Source organism: Pseudonaja textilis, chromosome Z (genome assembly GCF_049901715.1).
Source record: "Pseudonaja textilis isolate UNSWEBS1 chromosome Z, rPseTex1.2, whole genome shotgun sequence".
NCBI classification, from domain to species: Eukaryota; Metazoa; Chordata; class Lepidosauria; order Squamata; family Elapidae; genus Pseudonaja; species Pseudonaja textilis.
The window spans coordinates 109,054,801-109,082,108 of NC_142008.1; the positions used below are offsets into that span (position 1 = coordinate 109,054,801).

Consider the following 27,308-nt stretch of genomic DNA (forward strand, 5'->3'; position numbering starts at 1 on the left):
ATCTCAGCACACTTTTCATTCATTTATCAGATTGTGGGATTGGCATGTATTGTTCATGTAAAAACCTGCTTTGGAAGCCTTCCCATCTCCAGCTTTCTTGGGGAAAATACATTGTTGATCTGAAAAGACAACCAAGATATTACTTGGAATTAAGGCTACCAAGAAGTCCCAAGCTTGTTGGGCAAAGTGGGAAGTTGAAAAGAAAATCCAGAAAGAAATAGCTAACCATTTCCATAAATCTGCCAAGAAAATTGCACATACCTAATTATAAATTATTTATTTTTTTCACAAAGAAATTATACCATGAATGTTTCTCCTTAAAAATACATTTCCACATCAAAATCATATTTTTTCCCATAAAACCCAACCTAGTGGTAAGAAAACATACCTGAAATACTTAGCCGAATGTGTTGATCAAAAGTCCAATAAGATTTGGTTCTGTGGGTCTTTGAGTATTTTCTCCCATTATTATTTAAATTATTCCTAACAAGGATGCTATATAAAGAGGAGATAAGGGAAAGTATCTCCCAATCCCAGGCATAGATTTTAAAAAGTATTCTTGGCTCAGCTTTCTTTCCAATTGATACACAACACATATTTTCCAGTATTTCTAATACTCCCAGAGATGTCAATATGTTGCCAACTAAAAGCCAATATGAATCTACAGTGGAACCTCAGGTTGCAAACATTTCTGTTCACAACTAAATCGACTTCCGGTGGCGTTTCCATCAAAGATGGATCAGAGACTGAGATCATGCACCGCTTTGATCCGTGTTTATCTTGTTGGAAGGGTCCCTGTGGGACCAGAACCACCTGACCCACCTCGGAAGGGTGGGGGAAGAGGGGGAGACCACCAGCTGGGTCGAGGGGAGCCACATCTCCCCTCCCTGGCTAGGTATTAACTCCCCTGGAAGACAGGGAGAAATGTCAGTTTAATGGCTGTCCTAAAGATGGAAAGCTGCTGGGACCGAAGTATGTGAAGTGGTGAGCAATGTGTAACCAGAATAAAGAACTTGAATTTTTTTTAAAAAAATAACCCCGAGAAGCAGAAAGAAAGAACCCTCGCTTAAGAGTATGACAGCAGTGAAAAGAATATAAGAGGAAAATATAAGGTAAATAAAATTGGATTATAAAAAGCTACAATGAAATTGGAGACTAAATTTGGAAACAATATATATATAATTTGGCATCAATTTAGGCATTGGACAAATGCTGGGCTTGCCTGGAATTGACTATATTTTAGAAAGCTATTAGTGCAAATGGTTCAAAATTAACATTAATATAATTGAAAAGAGAAAAGAACTTTGAAAAGTGGAAAGTGATATAGAGCGCCACCTAATGGTTAAAGACATTTTTCCTACATGATTTTATGGAAAATTACTGGTCTTATAATTGTTATGAGGTAAAAGAATAATAAAAGAACCAGAATCCTGGAAACTTTTTAAAAGTGGGGAAGAAATTGTAGTAAGAGGATAAACAAATGCAATATCCTGGGACTGTTGGGTGTTGATTGTGATAAAGAGACAGAAGGATTAATAAGGGAAATAGAGACAAAGGGAGACTTTTGGCAAGGATCACAACAAAAGATTTTAAATTTTAATAACTCAACTGATTTTTAAAAATGGAAGAAATAAGCAAAGACTTTAAGAGAATTGCAAACTGTAAAGAGGAATGCTGAAAGAAAGAGGGAATTATTGCATATACTGGCAAAAAAAATAATGACGATGCAGTCCATAGAACAACAAAGAAATCTCAGAGAGGAGGAGGAGTTAAAGAAAGTGACTCAGATGAACATGGAGAACAAGAGATATTGCCAAAAGACATTAAAGGAACTAAAACTATGACTGTTGTAGAGCGATGGTAAGGAAGAGGCATGAGACCAGAGCGTACAACTAACAAGGCTTTATTGCGGGGAATAAAGGGTTGTCGCGTCTGCTTGCTAACTTGCAGACTAGCGGGCGACAACAGGCTGGCTCTGCCCGACAGCCGGCTTATATAGCCGACTGTCAAACGGAGCCAACCAATGGGAGCGGCTGGTGCTCCCGCTCAAACAGCGGACCTGGTTGGGAACCCCCACCAGTTCCACGGACATAACACTCCTTTCCCCCAGCTGGGAACATGCGTAGTCCTGCAGGTAAGCCGGCTGCCTGCGCTGGCGACCAGAGCGTCTTAGTTCGGGTGAACTGTTGGCTGGCGACAAGTCCAGAACCTCAGGACGTGCCTCGACGGTCGTCGGGGCATGGGCTTGCTCTGGCGCGGTGTCCTGCGAGGTTGGCGAGTCCCCTTGCTCGGGCTGACCCGGGCGAGTCTCGTGGTCCGGTTGGCAAACTGGAACACTCGGCTGCTGAGTCGGTGACCCTGGCCGGAAACTCGGGTTCTCCTGTAGACCTTCCTGTTCGTCGGGGAAGCCTGGGTCCCACAGGGAGCTTCCGTCTAGCACCGGCAGGGAGACGTTGGTGCTGGCAGGTCGGGTTGGGTTGGTATCAGCCACACATCGCCTTCTGAGTTGGTCCACGTGCCTTCGCCACAAATGTCCATCTTCCAGGAGGACCCTGTAGGATCTTGGCCCTGTGACTGACATGATTTGGCCTGGTACCCACAAAGGATCCCCTGCATAGTTCCTGGCGTACACCAGGTCTTGCAAGGCAAAGTCTCGGACCAGACTATCAGACCCTAAAGGGGTGTCTGGGCAGTAGTGGGGGTGTAGCCTGTCCAGGGTGGTTCTAAGTCGTCTCCCCATTAAAAGTTTGGCGGGAGATTTGTTAGTAGTGGTGCAAGGCGTCGTATGTTGGCTAAGCAGGAAACGAGACAGTTTAGAGTGCCAGTCTACCTGGCCAAACCTGGCGAGTGCCTCCTTGGCTGACCTTACCGCTCTCTCTGCCATCCCGTTGCTAGCGGGGTGAAAGGGAGCTGTAAGGACATGTCTGATGCCCAAATTAGCCACGTACATACTGAACTCACATGACGTGAACTGCGGGCCGTTGTCAGACACCAGCGTGTCTGGAAGTCCATGGGTGACAAACAAACGGGTCAGGGCTTTGACTACTGCTTGGGTGGTGGTGGTGGGAAGCAAGGCCACGTCAATCCACTTGGAGTAGGAATCCACGACCACCAAGAAAGTCTTGCCATGCACTGGTCCAGCCAGGTCGATGTACAGGCGAGACCAAGGGGCACTAGCACTTTCCCACCTGGTGGGCGTGGCGGCGGGCGGGGCAGCCCTGGTTTCTTGGCAGGGTTGGCAAGAGCTTACCCAGTTGGCGATTTGAGCATCCATGCCGGGCCACCAAACGTAGCTGTGGGCCAATGCCTTCATCCTTACGATGCCCGGGTGGCCCTCGTGAAGCACCTTCAGGATGGGTACTCGAAGGGTGGCTGGGATGATTACTCTTGTGCCCCACAATAGACATCCCTGTAGCCTCGACAGTTCCTGCTGGCAGGTTTTAAAGGGAACGAAGTCAACTGTACATTGAGTTTCCGGCCACCCCCTTCCCACCCAGTCCAGAACCTGGGCGATTATTTTGTCTTTTTTGGAGTGTGCCGTGATGTCTTCGGCTGTCACTGGAAGTTTGAGTTCGTTGACCTCAAAGATGGCGTGAATTGGTGCAGGGTCCTCGACTGGGACTGGCAGTGGGCAGCGACTGAGGGCATCGGCATGACTCAAGTTCTTGCCAGGACGATGCACCAACTTGAATGAGTAGGCGGCCAGAAACAAAGTCCATCTGGTCATTCTGGGTGAAAGTACCTGCGGGGTTTGCTTATCTCCAGATAAAAGTCCTAGGAGAGGTTTATGGTCAGTCACAAGTTCAAAATGGTGGCCAAACAAGAATTCGTGGAACTTCTTAACTGCAGCAACCGCAGCCAGGGCCTCTTTATCGATTTGGCTGTAGTTCCTTTCTGCCGAGGAGAAGGTCCTAGAAAAGAAGGCAATTGGTGCCTCGGAGCCGTTGGGGAGTCTGTGGCTTAGGACACCCCAATCCCAAAAGGGGATGCGTCAGCAGCCAGGACCAGAGGAAGGCGTTGATCGAACTGGACTAAAACCGCTTCCGATGTGAGTAATGATTTGACTGATTTGAAAGCGTGGGCTTCCTTGGGTCCCCAATGCCAGGGTGAGTCTTTATCTAAGAGTCTATGTAGGGGTTCAGCGACTGATGCTTTGTGCGGGAGGAATGAGGCGTAAAAGTTTAGAAGCCCCAGAAAGGCTTGTAGTTCAGTCTTGTTGGTTGGTGTGGGTACCTCGTGGATGGCCTTCACCTTGGACTCAATTGGGTGGATGCCGGAGGCGTCTATCCTATAACCCAGAAAGTCCACCTGCCTAGTGGCGATGGCGCACTTCTCCCTTTTAAGTTTGAGGCCATGCTGCCTAAACTTCTCTAGCACTGTCCTGACCCTCTGAATGAGTTGAGGTTGGCTCGTAGCTGAGACTAAGATTTCATCGAAATACGGGACCAACTCCCGGGAGACCTTGGAGAATCCGTTCCATGAGTGATTGGAAAATACCCGGGCCACACTGACCCCGAATTGGAGCGCTTACATTTGAATGCCCCTCTATGTGTGACTATGGTTTGTAATTCAGCTGTCTGATCATCAACAGGGAACTGTTGGTATGCCTGGGACATATCTAACTTGGCGAAAATGGTGCCGGGTTCGAATGTGTGTAACAGGTGCTGAATAACAGGGACGGGGTATGCGCTGACCTGTAAATAACGGTTGAGCGTGGTTTTATAGTCTCGCAGATTCTTAAACTGCCATCCTTCTTGAGTGGGGTGACTATGGGGGTCTCCCATTTGGCGAAATCAGTAGGTTCTAACACCCCTTGTTTAAGTAGTTTGTCTAATTCTGCGTCCAATTTAGGACGGATGGCGAAAGGCACCCTGCGTGGCTTAAGGCGGAGAGGAATTGCCTGGGGATCTACGGAAAGCGAGATGGGGGTGCCCGAGTAGCAACCCGGCTCGCTGCTAAATACGTCAGAAAATTCAGAAAATAATGTATCTACGTCAGAAGTTGAGACAGCATGGATCCCAGTTACACTAAGGCCAAGGGAAGGAAACCAATCAAGTCCCAACAGGCTGGGGAGGGCACCATTAACAACCACTAAAGGCAAATGGCCTTTAAAGGCTTGGAATTGAACGAGGAATTTGCCTTTCCCGAGGACCAGAATGTTCTTGCCCTGGTAGTCCCGCAGTGTCAGGTGGCATCTTTGGAGCTGTTTCCTTGACAGTCTGGGCTGGATCTTCTTCAGAGTGTCCCAGGAGATGATTGAGAGCGCAGATCCCGTGTCTACCTCCATCCTGCAGGGTTTACCTTCTAGGAAAACAGAAATTTTAATTTTATCGGGGTTTGGGAAGTATGGTTAGCGTGGTAGCAGGTATAGCAGTCCTCCACTTGCCTTTGGGGAATAGAAGGTGGCGGAGGTCTTTGAGGCAAGGAGCTCCCTGCTTGGCATACTCTAGCGAGGTGACCCTTCTTTTGGCAGTTCAGGCAGATGGCGTTTCTGAACCTGCAGGATGCCCTAGAGTGGGAGCCTCCGCAGGTTAGGCACAAGGGCGGTTGTTTGAAGTTGTTTGTCTGTCCCGCTCCTACCTGTGAAGGCTTCTGATGCTTAAGGCGGTTGATGTCTGACGAGTCTGTGGGGTCTTCTTCACTGAGCACTTCTTCAGAATGGACGGTTGGGCTGCTGGGCTTTAATGGAGTGCCCTGAATCTCAGCTGCTGACTGGGCGGAGAGCTCAGCAGCCAGGGCTTCCTCCATGGCTAGGGCCAGATTCAAGTCCTTTTTTGCCAGCGAACGTCTTTGGAGTCTCAGGTCTCTAACCCCACAGACGATCTGGTCCAGCAGCATGTCTTCCAGATATTCTTTGAAACCGCACTGTAAGGCAGCTGTCCTCAGGGCAGCCATGTATTCGTTGATCGACTCCCCCACTGCCTGCTTCCTGATTCTGAATGCATACCTTCTAGCGATCTGGGATGGTTTTGGCGCGTAGTGATTGGAGAGTATTTCTTGTAATTCATCCCATGGGACGCTTCTGATGGCACGTGGTGCGACTAACGCTGTAGCGGTGTCAAAAATGGCGGCCCCACAATAGCTGAGGAAATAAGACTTCTTCCTATGTTCCGCAGCGTCAGCTAACCCGATGGCATCGAGGAAATGGCTGAAGTGATTCTTGTAGGAGTCCCACGTTTCCTCGTTTGGCTTGAATGGCGGGAATGGTGGATTAGCATTCATCGTGGGAAGTGTCGGGTTCGTCTTCTTCAATCGTCTTTGAAATCACGCTCTTAAAAGAGCGCAGGCTGTGACTGTCTCTCTGGGTTACGTAGCTCTTTTTGAATTTCGCACTCTTGGTGAGCGTTGGCGGCCGCGGCTACAGCGCCGGGGCTCGTTTCAGTGACTGCGGCTCGAGTAATGGTGGTTTGAATTTCGCGCTCTTTGTGAGCATTGCGCGGCTGCGGCTACAGCGCTCGTGACTTCACCCTCAGTGATTTACAGCTCTTTGAATAGACACGTCTGGCTAGCCTTCGACCATCCCATCCTCGTCGCCAGTGTTGTAGAGCGATGGTAAGGAAGAGGCATGAGACCAGAGCGGGGAATAAAGGGTTGTCGCGTCTGCTTGCTAACTTGCAGACTAGCGGGCGACAACAGGCTGGCTCTGCCCGACAGCCGGCTTATATAGCCGACTGTCAAACGGAGCCAACCAATGGGAGCGGCTGGTGCTCCCGCTCAAACAGCGGACCTGGTTGGGAACCCCCACCAGTTCCACGGACATAACAATGACATTGATGAGTTAATAAATAAAAGAAAAAACGCTTCCAGGATTAAACAAAAGAAGAAATTCTACAAGAAGAAACTTCTAAAAAGAGAACAGGAGAGGGTGGGGAAGAAGATGGGTGACTGGCAGATGGAAATAAAAAGGAAAGATCGGGAAAACATAGAAAAGGGAAAGCTAGCTAAAACCAAGAAAAAGGACAAGGCTGAGAGATTTAGAGATAAGGATTAGATATGATATAAAAGGGGTATTTTTTATTAGAAATTTAAAATGGAGAAATTTGAAATTCAAAAATGTATTGGGAAGTAACCTAAGAGTATTATATAACTATATAGAAGAAAAGTAAAGATGAACTAAGAGATGTTAAGAGGGTTTTATTATTATTAATGTGTGTGTGTGTGTGTGTGTGTGTGTGTGTTATTCAGTTTTGTTCGGGTATTTTCCCACGTCATTATAGTTGTGCTTTTAAAGCTGTCGCAACGTTTCAGCAGAATCTCATCTGCCATCATCAGGCTTGTGTATTGTGTTTGTTTACACAAGCCTGATGATGGCAGATGAGATTCATACATACAATTTGTTTTCGTAGATTTTCAAGGGTACAGGTATGTAGGTCTAGGTGTGTTCGGGTCTTTTCCCATGTAAGATTAAGAGTATCTTGGCAACGTTTCGGCGAGGTCCCACTCGTCATCCTCAGGCTGGTGCTTTCGGCTTCGCACTGGCACTGGCACAAAGCCGAAAGCACCAGCCTGAGGAGGGCAAGTGGGAGCTCACCAAAATGTCGCCAAGATACTCTTAATCTTACATGGGAAAAGACCTGAACACACCTAGCCATATATAAAATGAAATAGAAAATATAATTGACTAAACAAAGGATATGAGAAAATAAAAAATATGGATCATATTGGAATTTTATAATGAGAATATTATATTATAATTAAAAATAGGGGACTGAAATTTTATTTAAATTACGGAGATAAAATTTGGCTATATGGAAATAAAGAAAAAATATGAAATGGTTATATGAATAGTGTTGGAATCAATATAAGATATATTGTAGATTGAGGAATATACCATGTGGTATATAAATTAATATATTAATTTTACTTTAAGCTTGCTTTTTCTTTGTGTTTACTATATATTGGTCTTGAGTTAATTAATGAAGATAATAATGTATAATGTAAAATAAAATAGGTGGTAAGCTGAAAATGGAAATAATAGGGGATAAAAAATTGAAAATATATGTGAGGAAATGATTTTGATATTGGATTAATGAACTGAAATATGAAATGGAAATTTATTTGAAGATTAGTGGGGTGGATAATAATTTGATGTATTTTTAAATAAGAAAGTTGAAAATATAAGTATGACTATGTATAAATGTTGTAATCTGGAATCACGTTGCTCATGTGAAGAGATGCGTAAAAATAAAAATAAAAAACTTTTATTAAAAAGCCAACCAAATCAGGTGGCAACCAGAATTTTTGTTTCTGTTTTGCTTCTAGTCATGAACAGATCTTTGGGTAGAGACCTTGCAAACCTGAAAATCACCATGGCAATTTTTCCTGCCACAGCGATTTCCCCATCAGTGCTATTTGGGGGGACGGAGGTTGCCTGCACATGCAGAGATAGTCGTGCTTCCAGCCATGACCAAATTGGGTTGTGACCATAGTCCTGGAATGGATTATGGTCATGACCCAAGATTCCACTGTATTTCTTTTTTTTTCCTCTTAATGTATTATTTGGGGGGAAATGTTGGAAGATAACTACTTCCCTGTCTGCATTTTCAAATGGTATGATCTACCTACCATTCTACAACTTCAAGATTCTACAATTTCATTCAAGTGTATGGGTAGATCAAGTCTAAGGCTAAGTCAGAGGTAGACACTATGGCAAAATGAGATTCCTGAGATGATGAGCTCTAGTCTGCTAAAGGAACAAGGTTTCATTTAGCTGTTTTATACACCACTTTTCTCACCATTTCAAATTCAGATCAGGAACTGTTGGGTTAGAGCAGTGCTAGCCAAATGCTATCCAGAAATGTTGATGAAAGTTCAATATGACTTGAATAGGGTGGCTCTTCCATATTTCCTTTTCCTGTTACCTTTGGAAAGAACCTCTTGATAAAAAGTAGCCCTTTGGTAAGTGAGATGGTGTGTGTGTGTGTATATGTATATGTATGTATGTATGTATGTATGTATGTATGTATATATATATATATATATATATATATATATATATATATATATATATATATATATATGAAGTGACATGAATAGCACCTTTGAGAAAGAAACATAAGAACTCTTGTTCTCCTTCAGAGAGTTAGATGAACAGAACAAAATGAAGAAATATGACTATCCCACCGGTAAAAGATTTCTCCACATCTCTAATGCCTTAAAAATCCACAATATTCTATTGTCGAACATGATGGAAGATAAAAAAAATAAACTTCACATTCCACAATCCATTCTTTTGGGGAGAAATGGACTTCTAATGCCACATCAAGGATAGAAGCTGGTGGTGTTTCCATAAAATTCCATAAATGTCTTTTTTAGTGGAAGATGCTGGTGTTGCAAGGAGACTTTGGTTAAAATTTATTTTTCCATAAAAATTCAACTTGGTAAATAAAAGCACTAGAATGTCTTATTCCCGATCTATTTCAGAAAATGATGATAAAGCAGGAGATCAGAAACTGGAGGACAAAATTGAAATGTTTGAGGACTTGGCTTGAGGCAGCTTGTGGTGAAGCAACTCGGTAATAGGTGACATTCATAAGACCAAATTGCACCCCAGAGAAGTGACTCTGAATCCAGTCTTGGTAAAAACTAACACGGGTGTAAACTCCTGGCCGATTGGAGAGACCACACAGATCACCCCAGCTCACAATGCCTGCAACAAACCAGGCACCATCCGCTTGGCAGACTAATGGACCTCCGGAGTCACCCTGGTTGAGAAAAGTAAACAATAAGAGTGTATGTTATCCCTCTATCCATAACAGATTATTTGTCCCCTTTTATGCATAGCATGGACCAGTGTGAAACCACTATAATACTACAATTTTACCAATACAATGTACCATCTTTCTGGAGGATTCTCTGCCAGGAGGAACTCATAAAGAGAACATTAAGGAACCTTTTCAATATTGCATACAAGGATTTGAAGACTGCCCTCTCCTCAGCTCTCGAAAAACCACAACAATACCCCTATTAGCAATCAAAGGAGAAAATGATAACAAAAGCATATAACTATTTCCTGAGATTTAAAATGGAAGAAGAAATGGTCAAAGAAATCATGATAGCCTGGGCAAAGAATTTTGGTTATAATATTGAATTAGAACAAAATAAGAAAACATCTAGAGGAAATCACAAGTCAACAAATTGAATTAAAATCCGAACTATTTCTACTAGGGATAATAAGAGGAAACTACAGTAAGAAAATTCAATATATTATATTGTACATAATGACTGCCGCCACAATGGCGTATGCGCAAAACTGGAAACAAGACAGCATGCCTTCTGGGGAATGGTGATTTTAAAAAGGTGTTAGATTGCACGGAGATGGACAGGCTAACATTAGAATTAAAAGAAAGAGGGGAAATGGAATATTATTTGCTCTGGGACACATGGTATGAATGGTTAGAAAATAGAAATAAAGAATAAATATAAAGGTAATTTAAGAGGTATATTAAACTTAATAACAATGTATATAGTTAACGGAAAAAAAAGAGATGTAATTGATATGTATATATGAGTATTATTGATGTTGGAGCGCTGCAAAGACTGTAAAGATGATATAAAATGATGAAATATGTTTAATAAAAATAATTAAAAAAAAGTATGTGGGAAAGAAATCAAGGGGAAAGACCTAAAAGAGGCTGAACTAAAATTCCTATTGGAGAATGCAACCAGAACATTCTTGTTCTACTCTTAAATACATTTGCTAAAATGCCAGTTCTGATACTTCCTGGAATAGCCGTGTGTCACATAACATCACAGAGCCACACAGCCATTTCAAGAAGTGCAGGAAAGAAGCAGCAATCTCTGTTAAGAATGCCACAGTGCTGAGAAAAGAAAGAGAAAGCCAAGACCTTTTGCATCCCTCTTTACTCAAAAACGATTTTATACCATGACAAATAGGACAACTTGATTAAGCACTTTAGTTCACTTTTAGGATATTTCCATCCTTGAGTGTTCTTTGAAAATGCCATTCCATGGTACGTCCATCAACATCTTCTCTTACCAAACAAGCATCCTTTTTTCCCTCTGCATAGCCAGCACAGAACATGTCATCCTGGATCTCTCTGGTGGTGGGACTGATATTTGTACCAATGTGAAAGAGGTCATCACAGGTCATGGTGTCAATCAATGGCAACTGGACCTGCTGCAATGTTTTAAGACCTCCCAGATTGGCTTGAAGAAAAAAATACATCATTATTGTTAATATTATTACTATTATTTTCCTCTGCTCAGTCACATCCAATTCTCAGATACAGCCTGGACAAGTCCCTGCAGTTTTTTTGCCAAAATTTGCCCGAAATGATTTGCCATTGCCTCCTTCCTAGGGCTGTGAGAAAATGACTGGCACAAGATCACCCAGCTGGCTTTGTGCCTAAGGCAGGACTAGAATGCACAGGGTCCCCTTTTCTTGTCAAGGACTTAATTGATTGCTCTGATGGTTATTATTACAATAAAATGTTCCCTGCTTTCGGTATAACCAGCTTCCCAAAGAGGTTTATATATAAATAAAAAAGCAATACACATCCATTCCACTGAAAGGTTGGTGGCAATGGTTCTATGTGGGTATAGGCTGCAATATAGCTGAGAGGGTTTCTTAGTCAAAGGCATGTTTCCCATAGGATAGCAGTAGCACTTAGACTTATATATCACTTCACAGTATTTTACTGTGCTCTCTAACTAGAGAGTCAGCATATTGCCCTCAACAGTTTTACCGACCTCGGAAGGATGGAAGGCTGAGTCAACTTTGAGCTGGTAAGAATCAAACTGCTAGCAATCAGCAGAATTAGCCTGCAGTGCTGCATTCTAACCATTGAGCCACCACAGCTCTTATAGAATAGCAACTAATCAAAAATAAGTTTGAAAAATTAAGCAGTTTACAATAAGTGATATACTGCCAAGAAAGGATGTTCTCTTAATTTCAAAGAATGGCCACACTTCTTTATACTCTCCCCAAACCAGATCCTGGCTACCACCTCACCAAACTCACCTTTCAAAGCAAAAGCATCTACAGGATCCACCACCTTCATCAAAATGACAAAAGCCTCATCATGATGAAAGTTCTATCCTTTTTATTTATGTAGATAGCATCCTGATACATTCTGTCATGTTGATGCAATGTTACTCTTGTCATTTGCCCTCCTGCAGCCATTGTTTTAAATTCTTGCCATAAGTTCACCTTTTTCATATGGAATGAGGATACCACTTGGTCTTTGAGCATCATAACAAGGGCACTGTCCAGGCACAGAGCCACAAAAACGAAACAAAAAACCCCTTCACTCAGTTTAGTGTAATGTAGTTGCATTCTGGTTAGGGAATTCTGACAACCACTTTAAAGTTGCCAGGGTTGAGAAACACTGAATTAGACTACGAAATTTCTATTGCTGCTATGAAAGGGACATCTATTTTTTTTAATTTTAGTTCATTGTTTAATATAGATTTAAAAAAGAAGATATCCCAAATCAAAACAAGCAGAAATGAGAAAACAAAATTAAGAGCAAAACTATGCAATATATCATAACATATCTAAAAAGTTCCATTTTTAAATGTGATATTTTAATGTTTAAATATTGGTGAGTTTTTCCATTACATCAATAAAGAACTAGTTCATAAGCAGGATATCGCTGCTGTAAAAGCACATGTCACCAATCCAAGAATATAAATCTAGGGTTACACTGTCTGTTACCTCAGGCTTTTTTAACCCATAGCTCTTCATACAGCAATAAATTCCAAATATGTGAATCATAGTACATAATACTTTTTCCAAATCTATTAATAAAATCATGATTATTAAGCAAACATAGAATAATTCCACATTTCTTGCAAATAACTAATATCTCTCTTAACAGTGCAGTGCTCTTTAACTTCCCACAAAAAATGTAAATTTAGTTTTTTCTCTGTCATTTGAGACATCTAGCCTATGTAATGAATTTGGCAATTAAGTCTATTTCAAGATTGTTGGAAGCAGCCAATAATCATAAACAAAAATGTTGATTTCATCTTAAAATCATAAGAAACATTTAATGTCATTAAGTTACTTAACCACTGATTACAAAATGGGATATTCCAATTCTTTATTCCAAATTTCTTGCAAATAATTAATATCCCTCTTAACAATATAGTATCTTTAACAACCCACAAAATGTAAACTTATATTACCACAAATACATTTCAGTGGTAATATAAATTCAAGCATTTAAGATTCTATTAATGTATTTAGTTCAAAATGTGAAATGAAAAGAGCTGTTGACTATTTTGCCATTCTGAAGTTTTAGAAAAACTGAATTCCTCTTGCAACAGCATAGTGGTTTAAAAAGTGGATTAGCAATTAAATTATCTAAAATATCAACATTTCTATTAGCCCATTAAGTAGTGACTACAAACCAAGTTCAATTTAAGGAAGCCTTCACATTAAATATGATGAATGCCAATATCTGCGTATGTATTTGCCACATTCCAGTGATACCATGTTTGTGTGGTAATTTGATTATTGTTTTTTAAAGCATATCTACATAAGCTTTGTGTTTATTTCTACTTTCTAAATATTGAAATCCTATTAAATTATTTTAAACCAAAAACCTTCCTATTAACCACATGCTGCTTATGATCCTATTTAGTTAACTATATTGCTGTACTGTACTTTGAAATGCTGAGTGGTCTTGGTACAAAGGAAACAAGGGATAGGATTCAAAAATTTTAACAACTGGTACTGTGGGCATAGCTTAGTTGGTGGGTGTGGCTTGGTGGTCATGTGACTGGGTGGGCATGGCCAACTCGACGTCACTCACGTCAAGGGGAACTTCTCCTTGCCTGGCCTCTGATGACAGTGGGGATGCTGCAATGGTCGTAAGCATGAAAAATGCTCATAAATCACTTTTTTCAGTGCCATTGTAACTTTGAATGGTCACTAAATGAACTGTTGTAAGTCAAAGATTACCTGTACAAAAATACAAAAAGTTTCTTTGCTTGCAAAAAGCTGCCCTAAATACCAATCATTAGATTAAAAGTGAAACTCTTTAGCAGAGAGGTCATTTAAGCTTTCCAGAAAGAGCACACCCAGGAAAAGCAATCCTTAGATCCATTTGCATCACTTAAAGATACCAGCTGGTCTCACTCACCTCACAAGATATCCTAAGGAAATCATCCAGATTTAAGGAAAGATCACATGCCCCCCAGAAAGGCAGTAAAAAATCAGTGCCAAGCTTGCATCCTGCCTCTTGGAAGTACGCTCCAAAAGGACAGTGCCCAATAATACTAAAGCAGTGAAGGAGGACCCTCCTCCCCAGACAGAAAAAGAAACCATGAGGCAGGAAAAAATTCAAACACAATACATATAATTAAATCACAACAGTAGCTCTTGCTTGTTAAACCAATTACCAAAACAAATAGACAAAGGAACTAGCAGAATTCTCAACCAAGTTTCTTTTCAGGAACAAAGATTAACCTTTTTCCTTCCAAACAAAGCTGGATAGGGAAAATTATCCCATCAATAAACACAGGATTAAACGTCACCAAGGACAGAATTAAACTTCTCCAAAAAACAGTTTTAGACCAAAACTCAGAAAGGGTATGTAAACTCATGGTTGAATGTCAATCTTTTTAGCAAGCCAAGAAGCCTTGCTGAATGTCAGACATCTTGGTTCCTTGACATTACAAAGCTTCTTTCCACAGCTCTGCTTCATTATTCAATTATTTCTTCAGTGCTGATCATTGTATTTCCAGGGGAGTATTTCCTCCCAACAGCAGTGTGAAAAGCTTATAATAACCCTTCCCCTTTAAGAAAGTACCAAGAAAGAAAAAAAAACCTCCTTCTGAAACAGTAAGTCTAGGCATACTGCCAAGAACGTAATAAGGGTGGAAAAAAACAAAAGATTTCTTCTAACAACCGGTTCTCCAAACAGATTAGAAAGTTAACAAGGGGTTCTATAGAACCGGTCACAACCAACAGAATCTCACCCCTGAAAGAAACACAAACAACATTAAATTTTAGAAAGACTCTTAACTAGTTTCTTAAATACTATGCAATGTAACCATTTTGTTCACATTTCGTTTCTTGGTTCATCTCATCAGAGTCTAAGACCTCTCTATGCTAAAGAAGAATCACTCTCTCTTCCTCAGGTCTTCATCCCACAACTTTCCTCACCTCCATATGTAGGTGATCCCCACCCTGTCACCCAGCAAAGGGAGCCCTTTGGAAACTGGGTTTTGGCATCTGGGAGACAGGCTGGAAGGATCCCTTGGGTGAAATGGACAGGTTGCTCAAGCTGAGCTAGAGCTATGTCTCCACTGGATCCATCTCCGGTGTAGTTCTCATGCACAGCCACTTGAGACAGTCTCCGCCACACAGCATTTGGGTCTGGATTCAAGAGCTGGTAGTTTCCCAAGTTGGCCTGGTAATTAGAGAGTACTGCATTCCTGTTGGGAACCACAATTAAGAATTAGACCCTTCAGAAAAATTATGCAGCCAGTGTCTTCAATTATCCCTTTTAGCTACCTCTTTCAACATTTGACAGTGGAAAGTTTCCATTTGAGAAATCCAGCCATTCCACCCATTTCCCATCCCACCTGGTTATCCAGGGTTTCCCAGTCATTGTACCTATAAAAGCAAATATATGTAGCTAAGGGTTGAATGGTGGAATCCTTGGTGCTCTGAGCTCGGTTGTTTGCTTGTTTTGTGCACCTCAGATTTTCCACCTCAGATTTTGCTAATCAGGCTCTCTTTAAGATATGGCCCACAATTTTCAGATCTCCCAGGAATTGGATCCAACACTTCTGGGTCCAGTTCAAGCTGGAGCAGGATGGCATAATTAATGAAGAGTACCAGCAGCTTTTTTAAACCGTAGTTTTAACACACATGCATATGCTGTTTTTATGTGCCTCCAGTAAATGGCTGTTTAGGCAGCTAGACCTGGAGCCTGTGCAATTCCAAAACTGGTCCTTCTCACACTTACTCACTTAGGGAAGCAATGGGCTGCTGTCAGTATCAATTCAGAGTTGATGAGGGTTGCTCCACAGACATGCTTTCCTTGGTACTGGAGGCTGGCTTGCCATGGCCAAGCATTCAGAGAGGCATCTGCTCCCCCCACAATACGGTTCTGCTTCACCACCTGTCCACACACTAGCAAAACACAAATGTTTGTAAGAGGGAGAAAAAACATAAAGTTGTAGAAAATGGAAGATGACCTCACAATTATAGGGTTTCTGGATTGTAAATTATCAGAATAAGGAATAAAGGCCAAATAGCAAAAATTGTGGGACAGGAATTATAAATTAACAATGTCAACTGCATACAAAGAAAATTTGCATAAGATGTTTTATAGATGGTATTTTGTGCCAATGAGGTTAGCAAATATGTTTAAAGATAAGTCAGCTAAATGATGGAAGTGAAACCAGATACCAGGTCATATTATCATATGTGGTGGACTTGCTCAAATGCAAAAAATACATATATGGCTGGAAAAAAAGATAAAGCAGAATATTGATTTAAAGCCAGAAATATTTCTATTGAGGATTTTACCTGAAAAATATAGTAATTAATTATTCATATATTAACTGTAACCAGAATTGTATATGCACAAAACTGGAAAAGTGAAGAGATACCCACAGAAGTGATCAGGAAAATATTAGAATGTGCAGAAATGAACAGATTAATGCTTGCAATTAATGAGAAAGAGCAAACTGAATATTATATGATATGGGATTTATTTTATCAATCGTTAAATTAAAAAAAATGGAAGTTAGAAACAGGGAAACAAAAGATTAGTGAAATAAAGAAGATATGTTAAGAGAGATAAGCAAATATTATAGTTAGTAAGTTTGATATTATTTTAATATTGTAGAATTAATATCAATGTAATGAATAAAGCTGCAATTTTTGATTATTATTTCATAAAGATATTTGTACCAGGATGACACACTGTTCAATTTTAATATTAAATATTATTAATATTAATATTTAAAATTATGAATTTTTTGAAATTATGCAAACAAATGCTGAAAAATCAAAACTAGTATTATGATGCCTTGATTTATAACTGCAATGACTTACAACCATAATTCTGGACTCAATTATGGTTGTAAGTTGAGGACTTCCTATGGTCATAATCATCATCATCATCTCCCCTCAAATTGTAAATAAGTGGCACCTCACCCTGCTGCAAAAAGTTGTCCTTTCTTGCTTTATTGTTTGGTATGCAAAACGAATTTGGTTATCTTTAACTCAATTGTCTAATCAAAATTTTTTGCCCATATTATTATTGTCTTCACTTGTTCATCTTCCAATTTAATGCCTAATAGGTAGCTGTATGTTTTCTTTATCAATTTTTCTTCTACCCCTGTTACTATCTTGTCTAATTCTGTTAGTTCTTTATAAAAAAACACATATAGTTTAACATCTTTCTCATATCTAGAATGTATCTGCACCTTGAGTACTGTGTCATATCAATCCCTTGATTGCTCAATTCTTGCTTAGTTTTGAGTTCCCCCTTTTCATTCAAAACATTTTTGTATCTAATAATATTTTCCATGTTGATCACATTTGGGTAAATCAGTGCTTCCATTACTGAAAGCCAAACTGGTATCCTCAAGTTCTCTGACTTTCTCCCACACTAACAATAATGCATTCCTAATATAATGTCTTTGAAAGTAACTATGTATTTTATTTTTCCCATACCACAAGAAGGCATGCCAGCCAATTGCAAATCATGTCCCTCCAAGGTCAACAGTCTTTTGTTCCTCAATACAATCCATTCTTTCACTCACCTTAGCCTAATAATACAATTCCCAATTTGATAGCCCAAAGCCTTCTCTATTTCTCGAATCCTGCAGCATTTTTAGGCTTATTCTTGCTTTTTTCCCTTTGTCAAATATATTTTAATATTACTTTATTGAATTCCTCAAAAAAAAAAATTCAATTTTATTGGAATTTTTTGAAATAGATATAATACTCGGCAATATATTCAATTTTATTGTGGCTATCCTTCCTATCAATGATAATTGCAGGTTTTTCCATTTCTCCAAATCCACTTTAATTCGTTGCATTAGTTTATAATAATTATCTTCCTTGTTTCCTCTTGTTGTCAAATAGATCCATAAGTATTTTACTTTCTTAGCAATCTGAATATCCATTCGCTTCATTAACTCTTTTTCCTGCATATCTGTGAGATTTAAAACTAATATCAGTTTTCTCTTTGTTTATTTTCGATCCTGCCACTTTGCCATATTCCTCTAATTTTTTTTTATTACTTTAGGCCCTGTTTCTTGTGGGTCTTCCAGAATGGAAACTAAATCATCTGCAAATGCCTACAGTTTATATTTTTCCTTTTTTATTTCCATACCTTTTATCTCTATATCTTGGGAGACAAGGGGCATCCTTGTCTTGTACCTTTTTTAATGTTAACCTTCTCTATCATATCCCCATTTACCATCACCTTTACTGTTTGCTTATAATATATTGCCTTAATCATGTTAATAAATCTCTCCCCAAAATCCATACCTTTTAGTTGTGCTAACATGAATTAGCAGTTCATACTGTCACATGCTTTCTGTACTTCTAAGAAGATCAATACCATTTGCTTCCCTGCTTCGTAATACACCAGTGTATTTAAAATTATTCTCATATTGTCTTTGATTTGTCTCTTATCCATTTTGATCTGGATGTATAAATTGATTTTAAAACCTTTTTAATCTTTCTGCAATTATTGAGGCATATATTTTATAATCTGCAGCCAATAAGAATATCGGTGTGTGTGTGCGTGTGTGTGTGTGTGTATATGTATGGTATTCAGCTTTGCTCGGGTATTTTCTCACGTCATCATAGTTGTGCTTTTAAAGTTGTAGCAACGTTTCAGCAGAATCTCATCTGCCATCATCAGGCTTCTGTATTCGGGTTTTCTCCCACATAAAATTGAAGGATCTAGGCGACGTTTCGATGAAGTCTCATTCATCATCTTCAGGCTTGTGTCTTTGGCTTTGTGCTTCTCAGAGTAATGTGAGCTTGCAGCTGCTTCTTCCTTTTAACTGCTAGTGGGGGTGTGACTTGATTGGGTGGGGGCTTGGCTATGTTCTGAGTGGGTGGGGGTGTGTTCAGTTCAGGTGGGGGCTGGTTGTGTTCAGGTTACTCTTAGTTGCTGGGGGATTTGACTGGTGAGCTGTGATCCTGCTGTTTGGCTTCACATTCATGGTCATGCTGCATCTTCATGGTGGGCGTCAGTTCGCTTCATGTATGAGTCGGAGGGGTTTGAAGCAGGTAGTGATGCAGCTGTGGTGTGGCTTCTGGTCCGTGGTCATGTCTCATCTTCTGTGTGGGTGTGAGTCTGCTTTTTACATGGAAGTGTGGTGGTAGCATCTTTTGTGGCCCTCGTGGGGGTGGGTCTGGTGTCATTCTTCATGTTAGGTACTCGTCTGTTCATGAGGGCGGGTTTCCAAATGGCTGGTAGGCGGGAGGCATCATCTCGTTTATTCATGCTGTGTGGGCGTTTTTCTATCTCTATGGCTTCTCTGATTATTCCGTTGTTGAAGTGTTCGGTTTTGGCGATAGTTCTGGTATTTTTAAAGTCAATCTCATGTCCTGTGGCTTTAAAGTTTTGGACCAGGGAAGAGGTCGGTTCTTCTTTTTTGATTTAGTTCTTGTGTTCTTCAATGCGTGCACTCATACCTCTGTTAGTTTGTCCAATGTATGTGGTGGGGCAGGCGGTGCAAGGGATTTCGTATACTCCTTGGTTTTCTAACTCGATTTTGTCTTTAGGTTTTCTTAGGATGGTAGATATTTTTCTGTTTGTGCAGAATGCTGTTTTAATGTTGTATTTTTGGAGGATCTTGCTGATTTTGTCTGTAGTGTCTTTTATAAATGGGAGGAGGGCTCATGTTTTCTGTCTTGGATTTTGGTTGGAGTTTCTTTTTGGATTAGGTGGGTAATCTTCTTTCTTTGGAATCCATTGGCGTACGTTAGTGAGAGTGTGTAGTTCAGTTTTTAGGTGTTGTTCGTCGGCTAAGCATTTTGTTCTGGAGATGAGTGTCTCAGCTATGGAATTGACCTGTGCTGGGTGGTGGTGTGAGAGTGTGCATTCCCCACCTGAACAGAACACACTCCCAGCCAATCAGAACACAGCCAACTCCCCAACCAGAATACAGCCAAGCCCCCAACCAATCAAGTCACACCCCCACTAGCAGTTAAAAGGAAGAAGCAGCTGCAAGCTCACATTACTCTGAGAAGCACAAAGCTGAAGACACAAGCCTGAAGATGATGAATGAGACTTCATCGAAATGTTGCCTAGATCCTTCCAATTTTATGTGGGAGAAAACCTGAATAACCAAAGATAGATCTATCTATCTATCTATCTATCTATCTATCTATCTATCTATCTATCTAAAATCTGTTGTAAGTCTTAATCTTCTTTTGGTGTGAGGGAGATATATGCTTCCATCCATGAATTTGGTACTTTCACTTCTAACAATATTTCATTGAACACTTCCAACATTGGCATACTTAGAATGATTTGTAAGTCTTTGTAAAGTTCTGCTGGTAGACCATCTGGGCTCAGTGTTTTATCATTCTTTTGTCTCTTAATTGCTTCTGTTAATTCCATCATTGTTATATGTTCATCTAATATGGCTTTCACTGTTTCAGGTATTTTAGGTCAGTGTTCAATAATTTGTGCTAATTCTTCTTTATCTATTATATTCAACTTGTGTTTTATTAATTCCACATGACTATTTAGATTCTGTTTTCTTTTATGGTTCTTTTTGTAGTTCTATCTCTAGCCTCTTGTATTCTTCTTCTAATGTCTTTTGGTTTTATTTCTTTATATTATTATTCTTTCCTATATAAGTTATGACTAAACTTCTAATATATGCCTTAGCTATATCCCATACATTTTGTAATGAGGTTTCTACTTTTCTATTCTCTTTAGATGAAAAGTCTAATCCTTTTTCCATTAATTGAATAAATTGCTTGTCTTTTAATATAAATTGGTTCAATATCCATCTTAATTTTCTTTTTGTCCTTTCCACTTGACTTTTATTGACTTATGGTCTGTCCAATTACTTGTTTCTATATTCAGTTCTTGTACATTAGATTTTAATTCAGCTGACATCCATATCAGATCTATTCTTGACCAACACATATGCCTATTTGAATAAAATGAGTATTGATTTTCCTTAGGATGTATCTCTCACCACATATCTTGGATACCTAGCTCTTCCGCCCTTTTAAAGAAAGCCTTTGGAAGTGTTTTCCTAGCTTTTTTATTTACTTTCCTGGTTTTATAATCTAGTTCTACATCTACAATTTCATTAAAGTCTCCTACTACACATATTTTTTGTACTCCAATTCTATTATTTTCTTATGAAGTTTACTATAAAAGTCCTATTTACTATTTGGTGCATTAAATTGCTACCAGGAGTATTTGTTTGTAATTCATTGTTATCCCTACCATCAAAATCCTCCCTTCTTCACCCATAAATATTTGCTTAGCATTTGTTGTTTCTTTTATATAAAGAGCTACTCCTCTCTTCTTAAGTTGTGATAGGGAGGTGTATAGTTTTCCAATTTTGGGGTATTCCAATAATTTATTGCATTGTTTTTTTGCTCTTTCAGGCAAATTATATCCAACGTTAATTTTTCTAAAGATTCTTTTCCTTTTTATAGCAGAATTCAGTCCAGTTATATTAACTGACAGTTATTTTAATTTTTTCTTCCATGGTGTTCAAGTCACTCTTCTCTCTGTGTGTTCTTTTGCCTTTGCTCCTTCTCTTTTTGCTATTTCCTCTGACTGTCTTTCATCCTTTTTTGTAAATCTCTCTTTCCTGCGGCTTCCTCTTATTGTCTACCCCCTTTTTCCTCTCTTACTCTCATTACCTCTTATGGTTCAAAATAAATAAATCATAAAATTAGTCTGCTTTTTCTATGGAGTCCAATCTATGTCTTTCTTCTATCCAGGTCACCAATATTCCCTCTGGTATCAGCCATCTAAAATTTATTCCATTCTTAATGAGATGTTTTGTTAAAAATTTATATTCTGGAACTTCTGGTTGCTCATAATCAGAGTCAGAGTGGAATCCGCAATTGTGCATGGTTTTGCTCTGAGCTCACTTGTTGGAGGGTCCCAATTGGGACTGGAACTACCCTGGAGGAAAGGGGTAAAGAAAGGGGGAATTGCTTGGAGGGTTGAGGGGAGTTGCAACTCCCCTCCCTTCCAAAGGCAAGTTGCAGTGATGGTCTAAAATGGCCACCACAAAAACAAGGAACTAAGACTGTGGCAGTCTGGGAATTAAGACTGTGCTTGAACAGTGAAGCAGCAAGCGGAGTGTGAACCAGGCAAAATATATGGACTTTAAGGTATCCTGGTATTAAGAAATAAAAGGACTATTTTGGAGGAAAGTGTGTAGAGGAGGTGATCAGAGAGAGTAAGAAGGAAATTGGAATTTATAAAATTGGCTTGAGTTATTGCAATGAATTAACTTACATTGTTTGGAGCCTTATCTATTTATTCCCAAGAATAGGCTGCCAGACTGAGGAGATTCCTGTATTATAGGCTGAACATAATAAAGGTGTTAGTTTGAACTCTGCACGTGTAGGTTTCGTTGTTACCAGTTGACAATTCCTAACAACAAAAAAGTGTTCATTTTTTTTTTGGCCCTAATCTCCCTATGATGTAATCACATTATTTGCTCCTCCTTCTCTCTCAGCTTTAGAAGCTGCCACGTGTTAAAGATTAACACTACATGGCTGGAGAAAACACAACCGACTCTTGAAACAAAAGGTGGACCTTTAATGAAGAAGATACGGCAGACATTTGTTCTTTTGTCTGGCAGAAAAGAGCACAAGTCTTTCCTAACATGAAACTGCAATTTATACTTGCCAAAAACCAGGAGTGTGAAGAAGGGAAGCAACCACAGATCTTAAACCTGTGAGGGCCCAGATATGCCAATTTAGGTAAGGTTTTATGTTAAATTGTTTCCAATGAAATCATTCCTACAATGTCTTCCTCGTGGAGCTGCTGAATGTTCCTTGTCTTTGATAGTATTCAGTTATAGGAAAAACAAGTATGATTCAAGAAGTCCCTCCCCTTGTTGCCTGTTTGACTGCCACTTACCTGTTTGAATACCCTTTTTGTCATCTCCTAGAAAAAATGGAGGAAGCAAAAGAAACTGGCATGTAATTCTCTGATTAAGTAAATCTGAGATTAAAATGAACCAAAAAAAACCCCACACCCAGATAAACAACCTCTTTTTTAATCTTAAACCGAAGGCTGTGACTTTGTCTGTAAAGCTTATATAACCAATTACAAATCTGCCAAATGTTTCAGTTTGATTATTTGTTTTTTAATCATGAGAAGTCAAAAAAGACCAGATAGTGACTACAGCCACATTACTAAAGCTCTGGGTCTTTTTCTACATGGGCTGCATGTATGACATATACAGTAGAAAAATAAAGAACAGAACTCCAATCATGCAGTCATTGCTGCCACCCAAGTATTTTAACACTCCTGTGAGTGTCCTCTGTTAATCAATTTGTAAGTAAGGTGCCAGATTAATAGGGGTGGAAAGCTCATAGGGCTAAACACAGAATTCATAAATGTGTGTGCATGTGGTGTAGCCCCCAAATTTCTCAAATATCTGCATTGAAATTGAGCAGCAAGGGACAACTTTTTAAATTTTGAACCTTCCACCAAGATAGGAGCATTTGAGTCCCATTTAAAATATCATACCTACTTTGCTGTTTGAAAATTCTAAACATGGAAGACAGCAAAAAAGAAAAGAAAAAACCCTGGCTGTACCCATCTGTTGATGTCACGTGTCACCACTATGCTCTGCACTATCACAAATTCCATGTCACTAATACCTGCTCCACATCACTAATACACAGGCAGGGGCAAGGCTGTATTTCCACATTCCAGTCCCAATTATACTGTACATAAAGTAGGTAATGGGAACAATATGCAAATAAAAGGGAAGGCTCAAAACTCTTAGTCATTTTAGGGGTATATGAAGGGCAGGGGTTGAAATATGTTAAGGAATAAAATGTCCTACAGCGGATTAAAATATCTCTTCCATATTTTTAAAAGGTTAGGTTGATGAGTATAAGAGCAAAAATGATGGATTATTTAGTCTTTACACCCATCTACCCAAAACAGGTTTAATGAATTGCCTTGATGATATCAATGGCTTCATTCCTTGCAGTTTTTTTGGGACCCAAAAAATTAAAAAGATGTAAAATTTAACTGTCACTTCTTTTATGTGCCTTCGAATCAGTGTCAGTTACAAAATGTTTCTCACTTCTACCCTGCAGTAGCAGTAGTCAACAGTAGTATTAGAAGCAGAAAATAAAATGAGAAAACCTGCTGGACTTGCTTCAAGTTTTATCAGTCTGACATCTAGAAGCTCCTAATCAGGCCAACAGGCTTTGCTTCCTAGCAAAATATGTTTATGGTATGCTAAGGGAAAGCTTTAGGAAATTAAAAGTAGTGGGTCAAAAGGCAATCATGTTGTATGGTTTTTTTTCCCCAATTCCAATTTTAAAAAATAGAAGTATTTCTATTCTATGACGCTAATAGGCTTCATAAGAAAGGCTTGGCTATGCCAATAGTTATCTACAAAATTGAACTGATTAGTTCAATTGATCTTCCCAAAACTTTTAATTATAGCAACAGAGGCAAGCATATCACAGAGAAAGCATGTTATTTTCATAGCAGTTACAATAAAAAAAGTGCATGTTTGCTGCAAGGTGAACAGCAAACAGCTATTTAGGTTAAGTCAATACTCACTGTTTTGAATTTTATTTTTCAGAGCACCTGTACAAAGAAGGAAAATAAAAACATTTGTTAAGCTGGAAAACCAGACAATTAGGTAAAAGAACCAGGAAGAAAATCAAAACTGTTATGAAAAAAATATTGTACAATGTAACTTTTAGATGTCAACAGTTAATACCCATCTGCCTGAGAACTGACGTCAAAAAAAGGATGAGGGATCATGCATTCAGCTTGTTATCATTGATGCTTACTGGGTTTTGTTGAATCTGTACCCTGAAAATTAAGAACAAAACAACAACCCAAAATGAGTTGGCAACTTTAGTAGTTGGAATATTTGCAATATATATTACAGCTGGCTAGAAAAATGTATGTTATATATAGTTCAGAGTAGTCTCATACATTTATAGAACAATGTTCTTTCCAGAAGAATTTTTTTCTTAAAAAAAAAAAGGCAGAATTAGTGATAGGAAAGAGGCCTATGGAGGCCAGTGTTACCTGCTCTTCTCACAGAAAGGATAGCACTGAATGAGGACATTTATGATCATTCACATTCCAAGTGTTGCAGTATCTCTCTGATTATAGTCAAGATACTCAGCAACCAATTCATATTTACAATGGTTGCACCATCCCACAATCATGTGATTACTATTTGTGACCTTCCCAGTTTCTGGCAAGCAAGGTCAATGGGGAAACCAGCAGGAAGTCAGAAATTATGACCATGTGACATCATGCTTAATGACATTATGGCAGTCACTTAGGGCAGCAGTCAGAAATCCCCAAATTTCCTTCATTAAGTGATATTGTCATGTCACATTGCGTTTTACAAGCTTATGCATGTGATGGAAAGTCTGGTCCCAATTGCCATTATTAATCAAGGATTACTTGTACAAACAGAAATGTCCTGGGAGGTGGGAAGTTTCCTGGTCCTAATTGCCAAGCCCTATATTTTCTATTGACAGCTTCATCAAATTTCGTTTTTGGTCCATTTGATCATCAGGAGGAGAATGGGGGAAAACCCTAATTGTTCTCCCTGATTTATAGTGAGATCAGAATAAAGAAGGGTGGATACACAGGACAGCATTTTAGCTATTTCTTTTAGCACAAATTGCACAATTAACCTTCACAGGGACATTAGTAATCTGAACCAAGTATCAGATAATCACCTTATCCCTGGATAAAGATATAGTGCTTTTCTAGAAAGAGCAGTGATGGCCAGTGGTTAGAATGCAGTATTGCAGGATAACTCTGCATTCTACTGGCAGGAGTTCAATCCTGACTGGCTCAAGGTTGACTCAGCCTTCCATCCTTCCAAAATCAGTAAAATGAGGACCCAGATTGTTGGAATCAACATGCTGACTCTGTAAACCATAAACCATGTAGAGAGAGCTATAAAGTCTATAAGTCTAAGTGCTGCTGCTATTGTCCCAAAGTCCCCTGTACCCTGGCTGACAGCCACAAACATGGAGGTGGGGCACAGAGTGAAGCAGGAAGAGAAATATTAAAAACCGAGCTTTGTCCTCAGCTTGCTCTGAAAGAGAACAGCAGCATTGGCAGCAAGTGGTGTGGTAAACACACCCTGAAGTACAGTAGCTGTTGGAATAGGAAAATAGTGCTGCCTGTTCAACCAGACAAAACAGTCTTATGTGCAGAAATAATGAAAAACCTGCAATTGGACATACAGTTAACCAAACCAGTAACATGCAGTTAAAAATAACATAATAACAGATTTGAAAGGGAATTGGAGGTCTTCTAGTCCAGCCCCTTGCTCACACAGGAGATCCTATACCAGTGATGGCTAACCTTTTTGTCATTGAGTACCGAAAGTACCACGAAGGGGGTGCGGCATGCCCCGCCCCAGTTTTTGTTCCCAGGAGGCTACAGAGATGCCTACTCAGCCCAAAACAGGGAGTGTAAGGGAGCCTCACTCCACCACCACCCCATGCATGCACACACATCTCCCACATGCACCCCGCATATGCGCACAAAGATCCAAAAATCAGCTGGCCTGCAGGAGGCACATGCACAGTGGAACTGAGCTGGGGCAACAGCTTGTGTGCCCACAGAGAGGGCTCTTCATGCCACCTGTGGCATGCATGCCATAGGTTTGCCATCATGGTCCTATACCATTCCAGAACAAATGGCTGTCCAATCTCTTCTTAAAAGTCTCCAGTGATAGAGCACCCACAACTTCTGAGGGCAAGCCATTCCACTGGTTAATAGTTCTCACTGTTAGGAAACTTCTTTGACAGATCCTGGTTCTCCTTCCTGGTTTAGATCAAACACAGCACAAAAGTACCACTTTTAAGAGTCCCTTTTTTCATGCAGATATTACCCTCTCTTAAAGGAGAACTAAACTCATGTATCTAACAAGCATGAATAATATCTGGCAAATGAAGGCAGGTGTGAAGTCTTTCATAGAAATAAAGCAAAACGAAGACACCAGAGTGTAGGAGGAATTCTTGAAATTCAGCAGAATCCAGCCTTAATTGTATCCTCAATCAGGCTGTCAACCAAGCATACTAAATCACTTCCATGTCAAAAAATGATTCAGAAGAGGAAACTGCT

General features: G+C 39.7%; 1 protein-coding gene across 1 annotated transcript in view; it reads right to left on the reverse strand.

The window, feature by feature from the left end:
* Window positions 1-260: 260 nt before the first annotated feature.
* LOC113443540 (serine protease 27-like) overlaps window positions 261-27,308 on the reverse strand; it is a 34,653-nt gene continuing 7,605 nt past the window's right edge. Inside the window, exons 4-10 of the mRNA XM_087917240.1 lie at window positions 24,995-25,016; window positions 24,759-24,785; window positions 23,088-23,114; window positions 15,949-16,111; window positions 15,137-15,408; window positions 11,000-11,169; window positions 261-9,704 (exon numbers count right to left, since the gene is read on the reverse strand). Coding sequence (XP_087773366.1) covers window positions 9,420-9,704; window positions 11,000-11,169; window positions 15,137-15,408; window positions 15,949-16,111; window positions 23,088-23,114; window positions 24,759-24,785; window positions 24,995-25,016 — 966 coding nt within the window. The 3' untranslated portion in view covers window positions 261-9,419. The remainder of the gene's footprint in view (window positions 9,705-10,999; window positions 11,170-15,136; window positions 15,409-15,948; window positions 16,112-23,087; window positions 23,115-24,758; window positions 24,786-24,994; window positions 25,017-27,308) is intronic.